Below are 23,224 nucleotides of genomic sequence, written 5' to 3'. Positions count from 1 at the left end.
TCTCTCAAAAACAACCCCCAAACCAAAACAGCTAAGGGAAGTCCTAGCACAGCAGCTGGGCTAGAGAGCCACTGTCCCGATTGGATCAAGAGGACAGAATGCTGTGGAGGGAAGTCTTCAGGACGGGAAAAAAGAACTGATGGGACATTTGATGTGTTTGAGAAGCTGAAACAATGATTGTCACGCGTGGAACAGATCTGTTGATGCATTAGGGACAAACAAGCAGCATGTGCACAGATAATTAAGCAAATGAAAGAAAAGGAAATAATGAACTCCAAGAAAACAAACACCCATATCATGGCAGATAATCATTGCACATTACTTCATCAGCAGCGAACAATATTTACAGCCATAACTGTGTAAATACTAAGTACTGGTTTAACTGAAAATTGTAATTCTACTGGGAAAATGGAGAAAAGTTGGGGTAAGAAATTCTCAATGATTATAATGGGAAGTTGGTAAATACTCTCTAAAGTTAATAAATCAAGAAACAATAGTATATGCTTATCATCTGAAATTATGAGGGGAATTATCACAAGATGCAGTTTAAAAAGGTAAAAGTGGCTGCCTTGGGGGACAAGAGCTGAGAAAGTGGGCACAGGACTGCTTCAATAAAGATATTAGTTATATTTAATTAACTACGTATGGGAATTGGGCTCCACCTTTGAAGGAAGGTGTATCAAAAATTTAAAGACATATTTTCAAACCACCACATTCCACACTCTGGCCACAAATGATTTTTATTCCTCCTAAACGCAAAATATCCTCACCCCCTCCTATAACCACCCCCAAAAGTCTCATCCATTCACAGCCAGCTTAAAGTCTAGGATCTCATCATTTAAATTAACTTGTGGATGATGCACTCATGTAGTTGGTCTCAATCTGAAGACTATGAAGTAAAGAGACAAGTTCTTTGCCCAACACATGCTCAATATAAAATGGTAAGACAGGCAAAGGATAGTTGCCACAGACTCTCCTTTCCAAAAGGGGGAAATAGAAAGTTCAGACAAGTCACTAGTCATTAGCAAATCTGAAACCCATGAGGCACATGTTGGCAGTTATTGATTATAACTCAAAGCATAGGAATGATTCTCTGTGGCTCTTGGTTCTACCCTCTGAAACATCCCTCTTTTTCCAGGAAAGGTAGCCTATGTTTATGGCTAAGGAGCTTTTCCAGACCACTTCATGACTACAAATTTGGGTGTCCAAAGACCTCTTTTCATTTTATTCTATCTGTTCCTTTCAAACCAAGCTGGTGGTGTTTCTGCTAATACAAATCTCTTAAAAACTTTGTAAGTCTTAGAATGAATCTTATAAGATTTCACACCATTAGGCCTGACCCATGAGTCTCTGAGAAAGCCCTTCTCTACCTTTGGTTTCTTGAAAGGTGCTGAGGGACAACACCGTTAAGCTACCTAGAAGCCTTTCTTGTTTGACAGAATGGTTCTTTGAGGCACTGCCTTAAATCTTTTGAGGTCATAACAAAGATATCATAGTTACATCTTAACTTCATTTTTAGGCTTTTTTTATTGTGCCTTGGTTTTAATCTTTGCCAGAAAACCAACTCTAATTTTGCATCACTTGGCATTGGAAGGACTGGGACTTTTCAAACCCAACAATTCCTGACTCCTTTATATTTAACAATCCTTCATCTAAGGCACTCTTCTTGCATGTTACTATAAGCAGCAAGTAGTTGACAGTGCTGCTAATTTTTTTGCCACTACTGAGCAAAGACCTCCTTTCCTCTAGTTTCCAATACCATTTTTCTCACTCTCCCTCAAGTCCTACCGACAGCCTTCTGTCAGGTGTGTCGGGTAAGGGCTGACCGGTCTCGGTGTCCCGTGCGTGACCCAGACCATCCTGCGCGTGCACATGATGGCAACCTTATGTAGTGACGCTCCAGCAGAATGACACTGTGCGTGCGGCTTAGCCTTCTGTGATGACGATTCAGTAGAACGCAGCTGCGCGTGCGACATTAGCGCACTGCTTGCCGTGGTCTCTGTAACCAGCACTGTGCGCAGCAAAGCAAGGAATTGTTCTCTCCATGTCGGCTCCACGGGCCTTCTTTATGCTGGGGATCTTGCCTCCGAAACACCCCTTGCAGCCTTCCCTCCCGCAATGCCTTCTCACAGTCCATCAGGCTTATAATAACAGTCTTTACAAGGATCTTTAGTCCTTCCCTATTCTCTAGGTCCTTCCAACTTCCACTAATCAGTTCCAAGTCCACTCCCACATGTTTATGTTTTCAATGAGATGACTGTGGCCCACCAATATCTATGAATCTATCTATATATCTACCTATCATCTATCTATCTCTCATTCTTTTTTTTTGCTCACCACTTACACTAAAACTCAAACTCTCCACCAATTTTGTAACTCTTTTCTAAGTACACTTAAACACGTTGTGTACCGTAGCCTATTAATCCTATCTTCTTGAAGAAATACCTCAGGAGTCTTCTGACTTGCTCCAATCTGGACTGGGTTGCTATTAAGACCTGCTGCACCACCATTATCTTGAAATCTCCCTTTGATCGCTCTCGTTCTCTTTCTCTCTGTCTCACACACACACATACACACACACACACTGAATTCCCTGTTTCCTGAATTCTATGATTTTCCAATTGCTTGGTGGAGAACATCCTCCATTAACTTTCTGAGAAACGGAGCATGGGAGATGAAATTTTGGAAAACTTAGTTAACTATAAATATCTTTATTCTTCCTTTACAATGAGTTCCTTGGCTAGGTATATAATTCTAGTTTGGAAACTGTTTTTCCTATTAATTTTAAAGACATTTTCCATTGTATTCTGACTTCTGGAGTTGCTGTTGAGTATTGTAATTGCATTCTAATCTTTGAATCTTCATATAAAACCTGCTTCTCTCCCCTCCTCCCCCAGTCTCAAAGGCTAAGATTTTCTTTTTGTCCTGAAGTTTCACAATAATGTTACTCGATGTGGGTCTATTTTCCAGACATTATACTTGCCACTTGGCGAGCCCTTATATTCTGTAAATTGTCTTAATTTCTTTCTTTAGTGACTTCCTTTCCTCTGTTTTCTCTTTCTGGAGTTCCTATTACTCTAAAGTTGAACCTTATTTATTTTTTGTCTTACATTCCCCCTTCTTTGAGTGTTTGCTTTATGTCCTGGGAGATTTCCTGAACTTATTAAATGATTCCCTCAAGTGTCTGTAATCCTTGGCTATCTGCTCATATTTAAGAGCAGTGACTGAAAAGGTGTTTAGAAATCTCTGCGTGTGGATGGGGCCTATCACGTGTGGTCTTCTCCAGAGTAACCTGACTGAGCCATGGACTTTAGAAACTCTAGAAATTTGGTATTTCCTTTTTGATTTATCAGTTTCCCGGAGAAGCTTTTTCAGTTGCTTCTCTGAATGGTAAAGGTCTAGCCACTAATATTCTGGGAACTAAGTAGGGCAAAAATACTGGAAGTCTCAATTTTTAATGAGTACACTTTTATTTAACCCTCCTGCTTTCAGAACAGGCCCCACTCTCCACTGTGCCCGGTGCCCTCCAGTTGAGACCCTCCCTTTCACCCTCTTCTGAGACTAAGCGGCCAGCCTTTTGCCAGGGTGAGGGAAAAGCAGACACTGGGCGAAGCAGTCACGGAGGTGTCTAGAGTCTAACTGCTTCTGACACAGGCTTAAATAAACCCTCCTGGTTTTAGTCTCATCTTTGTCTCTACTTCCAGAGGCAGCTGGTGCTGACAATTAGAGATAGTTGGGGGGCTTGGCAATACAAGCCAGATATATGCCCTTTAAAAATCTCTTTACCGAGGATTCTTGAACAAGATGGCGGCGTAGGTAGCCATGGTCCCCGCCGCCTCCCGCAACCACATCGAAATTTCAAGTAATATACAGAACCACCATCACTCAGCGCCTCCTGAGATCTGGCTGAACAGAAGCCCCACAACCAGGGAACTGAAGCAGCACCAAGACCGGGAGGAGGGGCGGAGACGCGGGCGGGTGGGGGCTGAATCCCGGAGACATGGCCGCGGGCCCACACCCGGTGCCTCGGTTTAAACCCGGGAGGGAATCTCGGCGGCAGAGGTTTCCCGGAGGAGCGAGGGGTCCCAGCCCCACACCAGGCCCCCAGCCCAAGGTTCCAGGGCCGGGAAGAGACGTCCCCACACCTGCGGGCTGTGAAACCAGCGGGGACTGTCGCTGAGGGTCGGGAGGCTGCGGGAGCCCCAGCAGCTCCTCTCAAAGGGCCCGGCACGGACTCACTCGGACACTCCCTCTGAGCCCAGCGCCGGGAGCAGCCTGAAAGGACCCGGGACACTCGGGGAGGAACTAACCTGCCTGAGATCCGGGCGAGAGCTGGAGGGGCGGCTTCCTCCCAGGCAGAAGGGCTGGCAGAGGCCGTGGCTCCTTTGGGGAGTCCTCCCCGCACAGCCGGCAGGCAGGCGCCATGTTTGAATCCCCGGCACCTGACTCACACCTTTGGCCCCACCCCGGTGAACCCCTGAGGCCCCGCCCCTCCCCACCTGCAGCTCATCCAGGCCATTTCCAGGGGCTTTTCTATGCAAGTGGCCTCTCCAGCCTCATGCTTAGGACTTTCCTAAAATCTCTCAAACAAGCAGCAGCGGGCCCCATACGGCTTGATAAGTGGCCCCAGGCCTGGCACTAGCAGCAGCCTGCACTGGCTCACAGCTTGGCCTCTCCTGGGCACCTCCAAGCCCAGCACAAGGAGCAGCCAACTACAGTTTGCTGTGTAGCTCATGCTGGGTGGCCCTGGGCAAGGCACTGGAAGAGGCTGACTCTGCACCTCCTGGGAGGCCCCAGAGACAGTGCACCTGGTGGTCAGACTCGACCACACTAGATTACAACCCTACCACATCCACAAGTGACACACTCAAGGGGCGCACTTGGTGAACACCAAAGCTCCACTGAAGTAAATCCTGCTCCATAGGGGTGTCTCCAGCACAGCAGCTCTTTGGCTGTAGTTGCAGCTGGTCTTCACAGCCAATTGGCCTGAGGGTCAATTCCTCCTAGTGACACCAATAGCAACCAAGGCTCAACTACAACAGGACAGTGCACACAGCCCACACAGGGGAGCACCTAGAAGGCCCAGCTCAGGTGACTGGGGAGGCTGAGCCACTGGATCCTACAGGACACCTACTACACAAAGCCACTCTACAGATTCCAGGAGACATAGCAGCTCTACCTAATACATAGAAACAAACACCTGGAAGCAGCCAAAATGTAAAGGCAAAGAAATATCTCACAAAGGAAAGAACAGAAGAAATCTCTAGAAAAGGAACTAAATGAAATAGATCCAAGCAAGCTACTAGATACAGAGTTCAGAATTATGGTTATAAGGATGCTCAAGGATATTAGCAAGACTATTAAGGAAACAAGTAAGACCATCGATGACATAATAAAGTACCAATCAGAAATGAAGCTACAGGAACTGAAATGAAGAATAATTTACAGGGAATCAACAGTAGAGTAGAGGATGCTGAGAATCAAATCAGCAATTTGGAACATGAGGAAACAAAAAACACCCAACCAGAAGAACAAAAAGAAAAAAGAACCCAGAAATATGAAGATAGTGTAAGGAGCCTCTGGGACAACTTCACGAGGCCCAACATTCTTATTATTGGGGTGCCAGGAGGAGAAGAGAGAAGAAATTAAAAACCTATTTGAAAAAATAATTACAGAAAACTTCCCCTACCTGGGGAAAGAAATAGACTTACAAGTCCAGGAAGCACAGAGTCCCAAGCAACAGGAACCCAAAGAGGCCCACAGCAAGACACATCATAATTAAAATGCCAAAGGTTAAAGACAATCTTAAAAGTAACCAGAGAAAAGCAGTTAGTTACCTACAAGGGAGCTCTCATATGACTGTCAGCTGATTTCTCAACAGAAACCTTGCAGGCTGGAAGGGAGTGGCAAGAAATATTCAAAGTGATGAAAAACAAGAACCTACAACCAAGATTGCTCTACCCAGCAAAGCTGTCATTTAGAATAGAAGGTCAAATAAAGAGCTTCTCAGACAAGGAAAAGCTAAAGGAGTTCATCACCACCAGAAGGGTACTACATGAAATGTTGAAGGGTCTTCTTTAAGAAGCTAATGAACAAAAGAATCTGACAAACTAAATAGATCCAGAGACATTGACGCATGCACCAGACAATCATATTTCAGAGGGTGGAGGGTAAGAAGAGATTAACCAAACAAGTTATATGCATATGTGCATAACCCATGGACACAGACAATAACGGGGTTGAAGGCCTGGGGAGGGGGTGGGAGTGAGGTGGAGGGGGTCAATTGGGGGAGGAATGGGACACCTGTAATACTTTCAACAATAAAGATAAATTTAAAAATAAAATCTCTTTACCATCTTTTTAGCAGGGTTTTAAATGCCACCAAAGTGTACACTTTAAAAATGGTTAATTTTGTTATATGAATTTCACCTCAATTTTTTTTTTAAGTGAAGAGGCCTCTCTCTGCAAGTTAGACTTTCAACTAACCCCTTCAACTAATATATCTATTCATATGTTCCTTTCTTTATTTTTTATAGAGAAGCCAGAAATTCCTGTTCTGCAAAATAGGAAGTATTTTTATCTCACAGTAAAAGAAATGGTTCACTTTTAGAAGTCGCAGTGTCATTTTAGGCATTTCAGGCCTCAAATTTTTACAAAAGGCTTAAATGTGATCTTGTCTTGGGAATTTGATCTTTGGGTTAAAAGATGGACCTAAGCTGGAAATCAGGCCCAAAGGCTAAAGCTTCTTCACCCCTTTTCCATGCCTTCATTAACATTACGGACTACTTTGTTCAGGGGTTCTAAAGGTTAGGATGATTGGGAAGCAATAAAAAGATCTTTTTTCACCAAAGAAAGATTATTTTATGTTTAGGCAGTGGAGCGTATCATATGTATTAGGAATATTTCCATCTGACTTGAAATTTAAATACTTGTCTGTAACAGCCTCTCCAGTCTGTATCCTAGTGAAATGATATTTTCCTGTGCACCGTGCATTGCTGTCCTCAATAGAGTGGAACCTTTTTTGATGCCTGTAAGCTTCCTGTGAACAAGAGTATAACTTACTACTTTTTCAAGAAGTTGTGGTAAATGAGAGAGAGGTCAAGTTCTGGCTCTACCACTTGTTAACTGGGTGACTTTTGCTATCAAGCCACTTACCTTCTCAGCCTGTTTCCTCAGTTGTAAAATGGAGCTGATAACGAGGTAGAGTTGATGTGAGGAGCTATATAATACTATGCCAAAGGACTATACAAATGTCAGTGATTTATATTATCCAGTGCTTTACAAATAGTAGGTATTAAATTAATGTTTGTTTAATTGAGTTGTGTAATGATCTCATGGATGTAAGGCTAATCTTACTTTGTATTGATCGAGAAAAATCTGGTTCGTTCTCTAGGAAATTATATCTCAGGGGACAAACTGAATCCTTGGTATACCAGAATACTTGTAGCAAGCTATGATATAGCAGAGTTATGTTGTAAATACTACTAATGAAATATGCTAATAAGAATATAGTTAATTGTTCCTTTTCCAGAAGAAAAATGAATTCTCTTCCACTATTTGAATGTATTTAGTAAGCTACATCTTTCAGTGTTCACAGCATCCCCTGAAAATGTGGAAGAGTTAATGCATCCCAGCAGGTGAGCAGTTTATTTCTCTTCCCTGGCAGGAATATTAATCACTATTATTATCAGCTCAGTAAGTCTTTGGCCTCATAGGGTATGTGTGCTGCTGGCTTTGGGAAGGGAAATATATGTTGGGCAGTCTTTTGGTACTGAGAAATCAATCAGGATCATTCCCTGCTTTGCTACCTAATAAAGGAAACCATTGTCTGTCTAGAAGATATAATTTCAGGATCCCAGAAGAGGCAGCCATGGTACCCAAAATGCCCACTGTTAGAATTATTCCTTTGGATTTAATAGTCTTTAGAAAGGTCCTACTAAAATGTAAATGTTGTCAAGTGTTATGTTAACACAGATATCCTTAGAAGTTGGCTCATGATCAATCCCAAGGGAATAGACTCCTAAATCACTGACAAGAAAAACAGAAGAAAGTTCCAGCTTTGGGGAGGCCAGGATCAGGTATGTTACTTGGAAACCTGAGATGTGACAAGAGTCAGGTATCCCAGGGAGCTTGAATCAGTGGAACATATATCGTCCAAGGCCATGTCCTATGCCTCTTTAACCAGGATTCTGCATGTAATCCATTTAAAACAATCCATTTACAGTTACAAGATAACAAGTAATAGAAATAGTAATACAAAAAGCATTTTTAACTCCAGAGGTACTTATTAAGCATCAATCAAGTAGAGACTGATATTAAGAAATGGAATATGCAACCGTATGACTCTTGAGGAATCTCTTCTCCCCACCTTTTCCCTGCTACTATCCCTTCTCCCTCTAAACAAGAAAAGCAATAAACAAGAACTTCATTTCCAGTTCTTTTATGTCTACTTCCCTCTCCCTTATGAAATTACTAACAACCTAAAAATGCTTAAAATTCACCAGGAGGTATCAATAAAAGGTGTAAGACCAGATAAGGGTATGAAAAATGTACAAACCAGATTGTTACAAGAGGATAATTAACCTCCTATGAAGAGGAGTCGTGTACAAGAGCCACAAATAATAATTAAATGCTGCCAAACCATAAGTTTGGTGTTCTGCAACAGGCGTCCAAAATCAGGTTAGGAAGGGGAGCAGGGAAGCATCTTAACCAGAGAGGATGAATTGCTGAGGAGTGGTTTTCATTTCTGCTTTAAAGTCATTTGCTTTCTCCGCATTAAAACAGAACAGACGCCCCCCGCTCCCTGTAAAATGTATCTATGTCCTAGAAAGCCATAATACTGGGAATGGAAGAATTCTGGACTAGAAAGAAAAATAAATTTCTAGATTTCAATTCCATGCTAATGTAGTTGACAAATATAAGTGTGGGACTTTTAAAAGTTATATTGTGTTTTGGAATTGTAAACAGCATTAGCAAGAGGAGTAGCAATAGGGACAAATGAACCTCTGGCGAATACCAATCAGGCAGTTCAGAACGAGATCAGCTGTTGGCACAGATGTGAGTAGACATAACTTTGGGTCTTCAGGGCTTCTATCAGCAGGTATAGTTGCTTGATTTTATACAGTAGTGAATATAGGAATCTAGAAATAATTGTTAGTCTATTATGGCCTTTCTCTAAATTTTATCATGTACTTACCATATTATTTAATGTAAATACATTCATAAAACCTAGGGGAAAAATTTTTTTGGTAGAAATAAAAATGTCACATCCTCACAACAGTTTCAATTTATTTAAAAATACTTTTTTTTTAATCTCACCCAAGGATATTTTTTCCATTGCTTTTCAGAGAGAGTGGAAGGGAGTGAGAAGGAGAGAGAAACATCGATGCTGGTTGCCTCCTGCACGGGCCCTGACCCAGACCAGGGAGGGAGCCTGCAGCTGAGGTACATGCCCTTGGCTAGAACTGAATCCGGGACCCTTCAGTCCACGGGTCTACACTTTAACCACTGAGCAAAACTGGCTAGGGCTAAAAATACATTTAATATTTGAGGCCTAGTAATAATGAGACTTCCCTCTTTCATACAGTAAAGCATCATTTCTTCAATACACACATTTGTTAAAGAAACTCTTAGATTGATAAGTGTAAGAATTTAATTTCCAACTTGTTTCAGAAGAGGCTTTCTGAAAAGTCCAATTCAAAGATTCTATCTCTTCAGACATTTTATAGGGGAAAAAATGGTTAGATAGTGCTGTTAGACTGGAGAATAAAAAAGAAGGGGTGGAAAAGGGGAGAAAAAGAATTATATCAAGAATGCTAATTATTGCCCTGGTCGGTGTGGCTCGGTTGGTTGAGTGTCGTCCCATGCACGGAGGGGTCACCAGTTTGAGTCCCAGTCAGTGCGCTTGGCCCTGGTTTCAGGCTCGATCCCCAGGAGGGGGCGTGCAGGAGGCAGCCGATTGATGTGTCTCTTTCACATCGATGTTTCTCTCTCTCTACCTCTCCCTTCCTCTCTCTAATATCAATAAAAACATATTTTTAAAAAAGAAGAAGAATGCTAATTATTTCCCAGGAAGAGCAGCTAGTCACATCGGGCCCCAAAGTTCTGCCCCAACTCAGGTCTGGACAGCTTTCTCACATTTATTGGGGGTGACATGCTATGCTAAGGAATTTGGACTTTACTTTCTGGATAATGGGAAATTATTGAAGGATTTGAAGTGGGGATGTGGCATGATCAGATTTGTATTTTTAAAATAGTATTCTCTCCAGCGTTAGGTACCGATTGATAAGGCTGAAATCAGAGAGATCAGTTTAAAAACTATAGTAGTGGCCCAGTTTAATTCAATAAACATTGACTCTATACCAGGCCTTTGGCTCAGAGCTGGAGACACAGTATCTGTCCCATTTTTTAGCTGAGTGGATGAGATGGAGACACAGCTGTAGATAGAGCTGTGCGATTCTAGGCGAGTTAGTTGTCATCTCTGATTCTTCATCTGTTGAATAGGAATCATAATAAAACCCATCCCATAGGAAAGTTGTGAGGATTAAATGAGTTAATGAATGCAAATGGCTTAGAACAACATCCTGCACATAGTAAGCAATCAATAAATGTTACATATTATTACTATTATTATTATAAGAGATTAGCCCATAGAAATGTAAGAAGTGCTATGAATAAAAGTGTATATAGGGTGCTTTGGGAATAGAGAGCTCACACTTGGCTGAGCTAAGAGGCGGTAGGAGCCTGAGTTAAGGAAGAAACTGGGGAAGTGAAATGTAAATGATACATGGAAGAAATAATATAGAGGAAAAATCCAAAGCTTAGTGACCCATGACACCCAGGCTCAGACATACATATGTTTATGGATTAGTAAAAAGTCCATATTGTTAATATGTCAATTCTCTCCAAGACAATCTGTAGATTCAACATAATCCAAGCTGAGGCTAATATTTTAGGCATATACACAAAGAACCAGAGAGCCAAAGTAATTTTGAAAATGAAGTTGGAGACTTGCACGATCTGACTTCAAGAGCTGCTATGAAGCTGTAGCACAATGTGGTATCAGCATAGGATGGCAAATAGGTTGATGGAGTAGACTAGAGAGTGCAGAAATAGACTCACTCTTGTCTGGTCAATTAATTTTTGACAAAGGTGCAAAAGCAATTAAATGGGCATTGGAAAGCCTTTTCATAAGTGGTGCTGGAACAGGTAGACATCCATATGAGGTTAAAAAATGAAACTTGGCTCTACTTCACACCACACACAAAACTTAATTTGAGGTTGTCTTTAATGCATGAGGGTTTGGTGTGCAAAGACAGGTGAATGGTGCCCAAAACTTCTGTTTGTTGAAATGCTGCCACGTTCCTGAGACTTTTACCTTTTCCCAAGAAGGGAATAAAAGAGGTCAGATGATGACAGCAGTGTTCTTGACTGCCAGGCCCCAGGAATCAGTGACTTTTGAGGACATGGCTGTGTACTGCACTGAAAAGGATTGGGCAAGCTGGGTGCCTGCTCAGAGGACTGTGTGCAGGGATGGGATGCTGGAGAACTATGGGAAGCTGGGTGCCTGCTCAGAGGATTGTGTGCAGGGATGGGATGCTGGAGAACTATGGGCTTTCCTAACATCACCCACTTCCAAACCAGCTCTGATCTCTCAGCTGGAACAAGGGAAAGAGCCAGGCTTCATCCAGCCACAGGGAGCCCTAAACACAAGGAGCAAGAGAGCAGGCTTTGCAGGATACATCCCAAAAATAGGATTTACCTACTTAGCTAAAATAATATCACATGTAATAAAATTTAAAATTCCTAAAAAATCATCAGTTCTGAGAAGACAGGACAAAATTTAATTCTTTACTTCTAAATACCAGTTTTCAAAATAAGAGGTTGATCTAAAACACTGTAAAATTATGTCAAATACACATTTTCTTTTTCTGTAGACTCATAGATTTACTTTCAATTCATTAAAGTTATTCATTTTGATGTATTAAAAAAAAGTTAATTTGAGAAGGATCATACACCTAAACATGAAAGTTGAAACTATAAAGCTTCAAGAAGAAAACATAAGAGAATATCTTCTCAACCTGAAAGCCAGCAAAAACTTCTTGGACAGGACACAGAAAGCAATAAACATTTAAAAAATAAACACTTCATCAAGTTAAACACTTTAGTTCATCAAAAGTTAATTAAATGAGTAGGTAAGCCACATAATGATAGAAAACATCACAAAACACACACATATATATATGATAAAGGACTTATATCCGAAATAAAGAACTACTACAACTCTATAATAAAAAGATAAACAACCCAATTTAAAAATGAACAAAAGACTTAAATACCCACTTTCCAAAAGACATACAACTAGCCAATAAACATGTTTAAAGAAGCCGGAGGATATGGGTGAAGGCAGTCAAAAGGTACAAACTTGTAATTAAAAGGTAACTAAGTTCTTTTTTTTTTTTAATTTTAAACATTTTTTTTTTAAATGAGGATGTAATGTACAGCATGGTTACTGTAGTTAACAATACTGTGTTGTATATTTGAAAGTTAAGAGAGTAAATCTCAAAAGTTCTCATCACATGAAAAAAACCTGTTACTATGTAAGGTGATGCATGTCAATTAAACTTATTGTGATCATTTCTCAATATTTACACAATAGTCCCCCTTATCATCAGTTTCATTTTCCAAAGTGTCTATTGCCCATGGTCAACTGCAGTCCAAAAATACTAAATAAAAATTCCAGAAGTAAGAAATTCATGTTTTAAATTGCACACAGTTCAGAGAAACAGGATGAAATCTTATGCCATCCTGCTCCATCCCTCCCAGGAAGTGAATCATCCCTCTGTCCACAGTATCCATGCTATATGTACAGTAAAATAAGATATCTTGAGAGAGAGAAGAGAGAGAGAGAGAGAGAGAGAGAGAGAGAGAGACCACATTCACATAGCTTTTATTATAGTATATCCTTACAATTGTTCTATTTTATTATTAGTTATTGTTAATCTCTTACTGTGCCTAATTTATAAATTAAACTTTATCATGTGTATGTATGTATAGGAAAAAAATACTACATATAGGGTTTGGTATTATCTGCAGTTCCAGGAACCCAATGGGGGTCTTGGAACATATTCCCTACAGATAAGGGGGACTACTGCATATATCAAGTCACTATGTCATACACCTGAAACTAATACAATGTTACATGTCAATTATATCTCAACTAAAAGTTGAAAAAAACAGAAAAAACTAAAAGGAAATATGTTTATTACAATGGTAAAAAATAACTAAGCAAAGATGTTCTACATAATCACTTCATCAGGGAAATGCAATTTAAACCACAATGAGAAACCACAACCCATCTCTAGAGTGGCTAAAACCAAAACAATTGAAAACTCTGTTGGGAAGCTTGTGGAGCAACTAGAACTTTCATACACTGCCAGTAGAACATATTCCTACCTTATGAAACAAAAGTTTTTGTTTTTGTATTTACGTATTTACCCAAGAGAAATGAACACATACGTCCTCAAAAAGACTTTACAAGAAAGTTCATAGCAGCTTCACTCAAAATAGCCCAAAACTGGAAACGATTTTAAGTAAAGGGACATGAGAGAACTTTCTGGGGTGATGGAAATGTTCTGTATCTTGATAGGGGTATGAGTAACACAGGTGTATACATTTGTCAAAACTTATCTAATTGAACACTTAAGAATTTTGCACTTTGGTCTGTAATTATTACCTTTAAAATATTGAATTCTAGCTAGTAATTTTGCTTTTTGCAGCTGTATGTTTTGGTAATTCTGCAATACTTTTTGTGCATTCTAAGCTTGAGCAAAATGAGTAAATAAATTTACTAAAATTCAAGTGTCTCCTTGTTAGAGAAGGTAGTTACAAATATAGATAAAGAGATATAGAAATATAGGTGCGTCTGAGTGTATATACACACACACACAGTACCATATCAACAATAATTATCACATCTGGTACTCAGATCTTGGTTTCTAGATACCATTTTCCACTATAAGGAAGCTAAACTGCTTGGAGAAAGGCTGATTTAAATACAGATAAAGTACAAAGTGAGCTAGAATGACTTCTTGTGCCTGAGAGTAAGGAAGTACTCAAAATAATGGTATCATACTTACTGGCAAAAGACTGAAATGTTCTGCCCTCACCACTTATAATCAACATTGTAATGGAGATTTTAGCCATGGCAATTAGGCAAGAAAAAGAAATGAAAGGCATACAGATTGGAAAGGAAGAAACAAAATTATTTGGAGATGACATGACCTTGTATATAGAAAATCCTTGCCCTAGCTGTTTTGGCTCAGTGGTTAGAGCATCAGCCCATGGACTGAAAGGTTCCAGGTTTGATTTTGGCCAAGGGCATGTACCTTGGTTGCAGGCTTAATTCCTGACCCTGGTCGGAGTGCATGCAGGAGGCAACTAGCCATTGTGTCTCTCTCACGTCGATCTTTCTCTCTTTCTCTCTCCCTCTCCCCGCCCCCCCATTCTCTCTGAAAAGCAATGGAAAAAATATCCTCCAGTGAGAATTCAAAAAAAACAAAAAAAAAAAACCAGAAAGAAAATCCTAAGGAACCCACAAATAAACTATAAAGGCTAATAAACAGATTCAGCAAGGTTGTAGGATACTAAATAAATATATAAAATTAACAGTATATATACTAGCAATGAATAATCCATAAATGAAACTGAGAAAACCATTTCATTTACAGTAGTATCAAAAAAGTATAAAATACTGAGGAATAAATTCAACTAAAGTACAAGACCTGGATACTAAACTACAAAACACTATTGAAGAAAATTAAAGAAAACCTAAATAAATGAAAAGACATCCCACTGACTGGGGAAAAAAAATTGTTAAATTGCAACACTCTGCACATTGATCTACAAATTCAATGTAATCCCTATCAGAAAACCAGGTGTGCTTTGGTTTTTGTTTTTTGTTTTTTTGCAGGCATTGAAAAACTGATCCTAAAATGCACTTGGAAATGCAAACGACCCAGAATAGCTAAAACAATTTTTAAAAAGAACAAAATTGGAAGATTCAAACTCCCAATTTTAAAACTTTCTACACATATACAGTAATCAAAATTGTGTGGTACTGGCGTAAGGACAGACACAAAGATCGGGTGATTTTGGACAAAGATGCCAGTACAATTCAGTGAGGGAAGAATAGTCTTTTCAACATACTGTAGTGGGACAACTGGATGTCCACATGCAAAAAAAAAAAAAACACAAAATAAAGTTGGACCCCTTCTTTACACCACACAGAAAAATTAACTCAATATGATCAAAGACCTAAGTGGAAGAGCTAAAACTACAAACTCTTAGAAAACATAGTTGTAAATCTTTGTGACCTTGAATTATGCAATAATTTCTTAAATATCATACCAAAACCACAAGCTGCCAAAAAAAACAACAGATTAGACTTCATCAAAATTAAAAATTTCTGTGCTTCAAAAGACACAACCAATAAAGTAAAAGGACAACCCAAAGAATGAAGAAAATATCTGTAAATCATATACCCAATAAGTATTCAGAAAATATAAACTCTTACAACTAACTAAACAACAACAACGAAAATATACATGGGCTTAAATAGACACAAATGATCTGAACAGGTATTTTTCCAAAGAATGTTTAACTTAATTAGCCATTATAGGAATGCAAATCAAAACTACAATGATATATCACTTTACACCCCTATGATGGCTATGATAACAAAGATGAACAACAGCAAGTGTTGGTAAAGATTTGGAAAAGTCAGAACCTCATACTTTGCAGGTGGAAATGTAGACTGCTGCAGCCTCTGTGAAAAAGAGTTCCTCAAAATGCCAAACATGGACTTAGCATGTGGTACCGCAATTCCACTACTAGATATATACCTAGGGGAAATGAACATATGTGCACACAAAAACTTGTACACAAATGTTCAGAGCAGCATTATCATAATAGCCAAAAAGTAGATACAAACAACCCAAATGTCCATCATCTGATGAGCTGGTCAACAAAATTTGGGATATCTATATGATGGAATATTATTCAGGCTTAAAAGAACTGATTTGGGCTGCAATATGAATGGACCTTGAAATCATTATACTAACTGAACGAAGGCAACATATTATACTTCATTTTTATGAAATGTTGAGAATAGGAAATTCCATAGACACAGAGGGCAAATCAGTGTTTTCCAGGGGCTGGAGGGAGGAGGTAATGGGGAGTGCCTGCTAATGGGAAAGGGGTTTACTTTAGGAGTGATAAAAATGTTATGGAATTAAATAATGGGAGCGATTACAAAAGTTCATGGATATCCAAAAGCCCACTGAATTGTACACTTTTAAAAGATTAATATTATGGTATGTGAATTATATCTCCAAAAAAAAGAAGGGGGATCTGATCTCCTGTACCCCAAATCCTAGTCTTCTTTCCTGGAAAAACTAATGTTATTTGTTTCTTGGGTACCATTCCTGAAATAGACTGTATACATACAAACATGCATTCATGTATGTATAGGTCCCTTGTTAAAAACAGAAATATGAATATAGCAGATACATTGACCTAGAGTTTTTTCTCTCTCTTTAAAATATAACTTCAAGTACATTCCTCTTTACAATATAACTAAGTGATTATTCCATTTCAGCATATGTAAGTATCCCTCATTCCTTTCTGGTTTTCGATATGCTATGATTTAGTTTGCTAGTATCCTGCTGCTACAAATAATGTTGCAATTCATTTCCTTGTATATATTTCATTACATGCATATGAGTGGGATATGTTTCTAGAAGTTCAATTTCTGGATGAAAATGTGTTCTTTTCATTTTATTTTGATAAACTGTCATTATTGATTTAATGGCCTCCTTACTGGATTATGAGTTCTCTGAGGACATGGACCACTTCTCTTTTGTTGACCCGGGTGATCTAGATTCCAGAACATTGCCTGACGTATCTGTAGGTGGTGAGCCCTTTGTGCTTTGATGTGCTAAGTGTCAAATGAAAATTTGAAGCTACTTCATTCAAAAAATAGACAATGATCCAGTTTATAGAGATGGGAATTGTTTGGGGGTTTGTTTTCTTTTCATTCAATTGTTTTATTTTTTCCTTTTCAACTGTAGTATGTTTTCAAAAATTGTGGGATAAGTTGCAATATGTCATTCTAAGAAATACAGAATCTTTAAATTCATCTGAAGGCATGAGCATGTTTTATTAAATAAATGTCTGCTTCTTATATTTGAGTATCCTGTATTTCAGTTATTGAAAATTGAAAAAGGGAAGGATGAGGGTTGATTTGCAACTTTAGGAGACCTAATAGCGACACCTACTGGAGAAAATGTCAGAATAAGTTTTGAATCCTTCAAATTAAAATTTTAGATCAATTTGTTTCTATTAATCAGGAAGAAACTTGATATTTTACCATAAAAGTGCTTGCAATAAATAAATATAAGTTTACAGGTTCTTTGTTGTTCTAAAAAATTATAAATAAAAATATATTCCCTTTTTTCAGGATAAAGTCATTTTGGGAACTGATTACCCCTTTCCACTAGGCGAGCTGGAACCTGGAAAACTGATAGAATCCATGGAAGAATTTGATGCAGAAACGAAGGTATATGCCTTTTATTTCCTTCCTGTTTTCCTGCTCAAACTGTGTTTGATTTCAGAGTACTTTGATATGTGATGTCAAAGGACAGGGAATTATTACACTTAATATTCCTAGAATTGTTACTAGATCACCAGAAATAGCTGAACTATTAAAGGTCAGGAAAAATGTTTAAAAGCTGAAAGTCAACCTAGTACAACTACATTCAGGAAGACAAGAAAGAAACCTGCAAAGAAGCATATCAAAATAATACATCTATGTTTGCATGTTAGATGAATAATAAGAAAAATGTCTAAATTTTTCATTTAATATTCCTGTTACAATCGACCAACCTCAAAAATTGTAATGATTCTAGTAATTTGAATATTGGAATTGAAGTCTTGATTAACAAGGACACAAGGACCAGAACTCTTCACCTGAGACTCCTCATCCCTCTCACTTTTCCTGCTCTGAAAGAGCTTCCCTTTTATTTGAGACCGTACAAAAGGACAGGAAGCTGGGGGGTGGCTACGTGACTCCAAGTACTGTTTCTAGCCCTCCTGTCCCACAGTCCTAAACTGTACCTTTGCTCTGTTTTGCCTCCAAATGGTCTTTACAATCCATTGGAAAGTCCTGTGGAAATTTCCAAAGAGCATTTTCCTAAGGAGGCTCTTCCCCCTTATTATCTCCTCCTTTCCTCCTACAACCAAGTTTCAAACTTAGATTTCAAATAGTGGTAAAAGGTTCATTGCTTAACCTGCTAATATTTTTCTCTCACATTGGGAAACTGATTTTTTAAAAACCTCGCCCAGCCGGGCGTGGCTCAGCGGTTGAGCATTGACCTAGGATCCAGGCGATAGGGGTTCGATTCCCGGTCAGGGCACATGCCCGGGTTGTGGGCTCAATCAGTGACTCTTTCATCATTGATGTTTCTACCTCTCTCCCTCTCCTTTCCTCTCTCAAATCAATAAAGATATATTAAAAACAAAAACAAACCAAAAAAAAAAACCAACCTGATAAAAACATTCAATAAAGTACTTAAAAACAACCGTTAAATAATGCTTTAAAATGAAATCTTTTTCTTTTCTTTTTCAGGACAAACTCAAAGCGGGCAATGCCCTAGCATTTTTGGGTCTTCAGAGAAAACAATTTGAATGACTGAATATACTACAATCTTTCAAGAGGATATTTTATTCTTGTTTTTAAATATGTATCACACATGCATACTAAAATCCTATGTTGAACTATTTTATCCAGAAATAGAATATCCTGAGTATCCTAAATTATTCAGAACAAAAATGACTCACATGTGTTTTTCACTCTGAAAAGCAGTACAATATTTCACATGCAACCAAAAATGATTTTCCCAGCACTTTAAAAATTAATGGCAGAAATAAAACATAAAATGTCATTAATGCTTTATGTGGAGAAAGTTCAAAACCAGATTCATCCTACAGGGCTCCAGTAGGTTCTCCTCTCTGAGCAAGTATATGTGCCGAGGGCCTAAATAACCCATTTTTATTCACTTTAAACACCTTCTATTGGCCCATAACTGGGCTGGGAATGCTCTAGATTCTACAAAATAAGTGATGTAAATGTTACATAACCTGTAGGAGCTTATAGTCCAAATAAGGAGACAAGTCACATGTTCATGCAATAATTACTAAGCAGTGCAACATGAGTGTCACAGAATTTCAGTAAAATTCATCTGGACTCAAACTTTTGGGAAATTTTTCACGGAAGTTGGAACTTGGACTGAGTCTACAAGGATGAATAAGGCTTGTTTAGAGTGGAGATATAAATGGATAGGAAGGCAAAACTATGGGAACAGAGGTTTCAGTCTGACTGAGAATTTATCTATTCTGGAAAAAAGTTCCAGTCTATCATTTACTTTTACCAGAGCTACTTTAATTTAAAATACTGAGCAGAGTGTGTAAAGCCAGCTGTGGAGATTGAGCAGGGCAATACCAGGGTAGCCTTGTTCTCCTCACTTCACGTATGGTCCTACCTGGGCTACAGAAAAAGAATTTGGTTCTGAGACGAAGGATGAATATCTGTGGTTTGTATACCTCTGGCTGAATTCCAAAACCAAATATAATTTTTCAAAATTACCCTCTTGCTTTGATTTATTAATATTTCTTTTCCTTCCCATTAGCCCAGAAATATCGAGAGTATTGACATATAATTTATGCTGATATAATTTTTGCTAAGTTATGTCCATCCCATTACTTTCACTTTATTTTTATTTTGTTCATTACTCCATGTCTTTGTTGCTCCTCCTATTGCTTTCTAGACTTTATCCACCCACCACTCTGCTTATTACTCCAATCTGCGTAAAAAGGAAAACAAGGTTGAACAAAAGAGCAACAGGAAGCATGTTATTTTTTCCTTCCCCACTATTTGGGGACAAAGTCCACTCCTTCTCAAATATTCTGTATTTGCGCACTTTTTAACATAATGTTTAATTACTGTTTTGTTATTTAAAGTGTCCTGATCACTTTAGTCAGTATCATAGATAGATGACGGGTAGGTAGGTAGACAGACAGATAATGGGTATATTTGTATTCACAGAGTGTTTATGTGATGTGCCCAAGCTGCAGCACTGTTCCAGGCACTGGAGAAATAGAAGGAAATGAAAAGGGTGATGGATAAAGTCCTTCTCCAATGAAGCCTCCAGTCTGGAGGGTAAGAAACATAAGTAAAGGAGGGAGCGAGGAAAGAGAAAGGAGGAATGGAGAGGAGGGAAGAAGGAAAGAAGGAAGGAAATCTTTCTTATACTGATAAACACAATGAAGGAATTAAAATGAGAATGTATAGAGCGTGACAAGGGGAAGGATGAGGGACAAGACATTAAATTGTGGGACCAGAGAAAGCCTCTTTTAAAGATGACTTTAACCTAAGACTCAAATGATAGAACAGTAAAAATTAGAAAGCCCTTCTCTACACCCAGAATAAAAAGGAATTTACTCATCTTTTCTTCTAGTGCCTGCATGGTTTTATTGTCTTATAGTTAAATCTTTGATGCAATCAATGTTGGAGTTATCCTTATGTATGATGTGGGGAATGAACCTAATTTTATTGCAGCATTATTTGTTATTGCAAAATATTAAAAATTATATATTGTCCAAATGTAGGAGACTGAACAAACTATAATACACACACATGTACACATATGCACACACACATACTGATACCTCGGAGTCAACCTTGATTCCTCTTTCCTGTCCTCCTTCTTCCTTACATTCAGTCCACCATCAAGTGTTGTTGGTTTTACCTATGACATCTCACATCCCCATAGGATGTGCCCACATCATCATCATTTCTTGCCTCGTTGTCTTACTAACATTCTTGACCCCTTAAGTAATTCTCTACCCAACTGCTAATGTGGTTTCTTTTTCTTTAAATGAAAAAAATAACTCAGAGCATATCACAAAGTTATTTTTAAAAGTCCAATGCTTCCTAGGAAACTTATAAAAACCTAAGCTCTTGACCGTGGCCTACTTATCTGCCCAGCTTTCCAGCTTCATATCCTCCCTCTTTTCCCCTTGCTCACAAACTCTGCCACAACCTCTTTTCTGCATAAAATCAATAAGGAAATATCAGCTTTAAACATGTTAGACCAGTTGGACTTAACAGATATATACAGAACAGAACATTTCACCCAAAAGCAACAGAATACACATTCTTAAGTGCACATGGAGCATTCTCCAGGAAAGATCATGTTAGTCCACAAAACAAGTCTTAATAAATTTAATGAGATTTAAGTCAGATCAAGCATCTTTTCCAAATAAAATAATATGAAACTAGAAATCAATTACAAGACGAAAACTGGAAAATTCGCAAATATGTGGAAATTAAACAACATATGTCTGAACAACCAATAGGTCAGAGAAGAAATCAAAAATAGAAATAAAAAAATATCTTAAGACAAAGGATAATGGAAACACAATATTCCAAAACATATGGGGTGCAGCAAAAGCAGTTCTAAGAGAGACATTCATAGTGATAAATGCCTACATTCATAAATAAGAAAAGTCTCAAATAAACAAACCTAACTTTACCTATTGAGGAATTAGAAAAAGAACAAATGAAGCCCAAAGTTAGTAGAAGCAAAGAAATAACAAAAACCAGAGTTAAAAATACCTATTCATTGAAATTAAAGATGGCAGTGGACTGAGTGGAAGCTACACTGACACTCTCCTGGGACCAAACTAGAATTACAACTAAAATATAGAAAAACCACCCTGAATAATCAACTGCAACTGAAGACGAGCTGAGGAGCACCCTCATAACCAAGGAGGAAAAGTGGAGACCACAGAGAGACTGGTAGGAAGTACAGAGGCATGTGAGGGCTGGTTGGGCTCCCACAGGCAGCAGCTGAAGGTCCACAGGGATATCTCAGCTATGGGGGGTTCCCATTGAGAACTCTGGGATCTAAACCCCAGGCTTGGCTCCCCAGCCCAGAGCAACAGAACTGAGAAAGGTGCTCACATGACATCTGGTTGTGAAAAGCAGCCAGGTTTCTGTCTGCCAGGGAGAGATGGCTGGAACTGCAGGCACCCTCTTAAAGAGCCAACGCACAAAGTTTCATGTGCAGCCACTCACCTTGGACTCCAGCAGAGGGAGGGCAGAGTGGACTGGAGCTATGTGAGGAGAATCTAGGGTTTTGGGCTTTGGAAATACAGATCAGAAGGCACCCTTCTGGATTCTTGTGGTGAGTCATTCCTCCATACTGCAGAGGACATCTTTCTCAGACAGACATTTTGTTGCTTTTGCCTGGAGGGGAAACAATTGCCCCACCCTGCTGTAAAACCTCTCACCCTACCCAGAGGAGTTTCCACAGCCTGAGGCTCTTTAAGAGAATCAGATTAATCAGCCTGCAGGCAGAGGCAGACCTCAGAGTGCTTTGAATCTTAGCCTAATCTTTTTCTGGAACTGGGCCTTGGAAAAGCAGACTTTGGTGCGAATCTTGGTCCTGTCCAACCACACCCAGCCCCAGCAGAGGAGTCCTCAAGCCGAGGGTTGTTGATAGCACCAAAGAGGGTACTCAGGGCCAGTCATAAACTGGTTCTGACATTGGCCTGTACCAGAGACCCTCCAAAAAGAATGAGTGTCCTAGCAGATCTACCTAATACATGGAAACAAACCCAAACAGGCAGCCAACATGAGGAGACAAAAAAACAAGCCTCCAATGAAAGAACAAGAGAAGTCTCCAGAAAAAGAGCTAAATGAAATGGAGATAAGCAACCTATCAGATATAGAGTTCAGAATACTGATTGTAAGGATCTCAACAGCATGAAAAAAGGTATGGAAATTAAGAATGACATAGCAGAGCCCAGCTGGGTGTGGCTCAGTGGTTGAGCATCGACCTAGAATCCAGGAGATCGTGGTTCGATTCCCAGTCAGGGCATATACCCGGGTTGCAGGCTAGGCAGCCGATCAATGACTCTCTCATCATTGATGTTTCTATCTCTCTCTCTCCCCCTTCCTTTCCGCTCTCTGAAATCAATAAAGATATATTTAAATAAATTTTTTTTAAAAAAGAATGACATAGCAGAAATAAAGAATACATTGGAACAGCAGATTAGAGGAAACCGAGGATCAGATCAGCAAATTAGATGACAGGGTAGAAAA

The 23,224-nt window shown here is 39.1% G+C and overlaps 1 protein-coding gene across 1 annotated transcript in view; it reads left to right on the top strand.

The window, feature by feature from the left end:
• The window catches only part of ACMSD (aminocarboxymuconate semialdehyde decarboxylase), a 44,704-nt gene extending 23,988 nt beyond the window's left edge, over positions 1 to 20,716 (top strand). Inside the window, exons 9-10 of the mRNA XM_081143381.1 lie at positions 17,519 to 17,617; positions 18,686 to 20,716. Of these exons, the coding sequence (XP_080999507.1) occupies positions 17,519 to 17,617; positions 18,686 to 18,748 (162 nt within the window). The 3' untranslated portion in view covers positions 18,749 to 20,716. The remainder of the gene's footprint in view (positions 1 to 17,518; positions 17,618 to 18,685) is intronic.
• The last annotated feature ends 2,508 nt before the right edge of the window (positions 20,717 to 23,224 follow it).

This window comes from Miniopterus schreibersii (genome assembly GCF_964146895.1).
Source record: "Miniopterus schreibersii genome assembly, chromosome: 7".
Lineage (NCBI taxonomy): Eukaryota > Metazoa > Chordata > Mammalia > Chiroptera > Miniopteridae > Miniopterus > Miniopterus schreibersii.
This window is presented reverse-complemented; position numbering and strand designations above follow the sequence as displayed.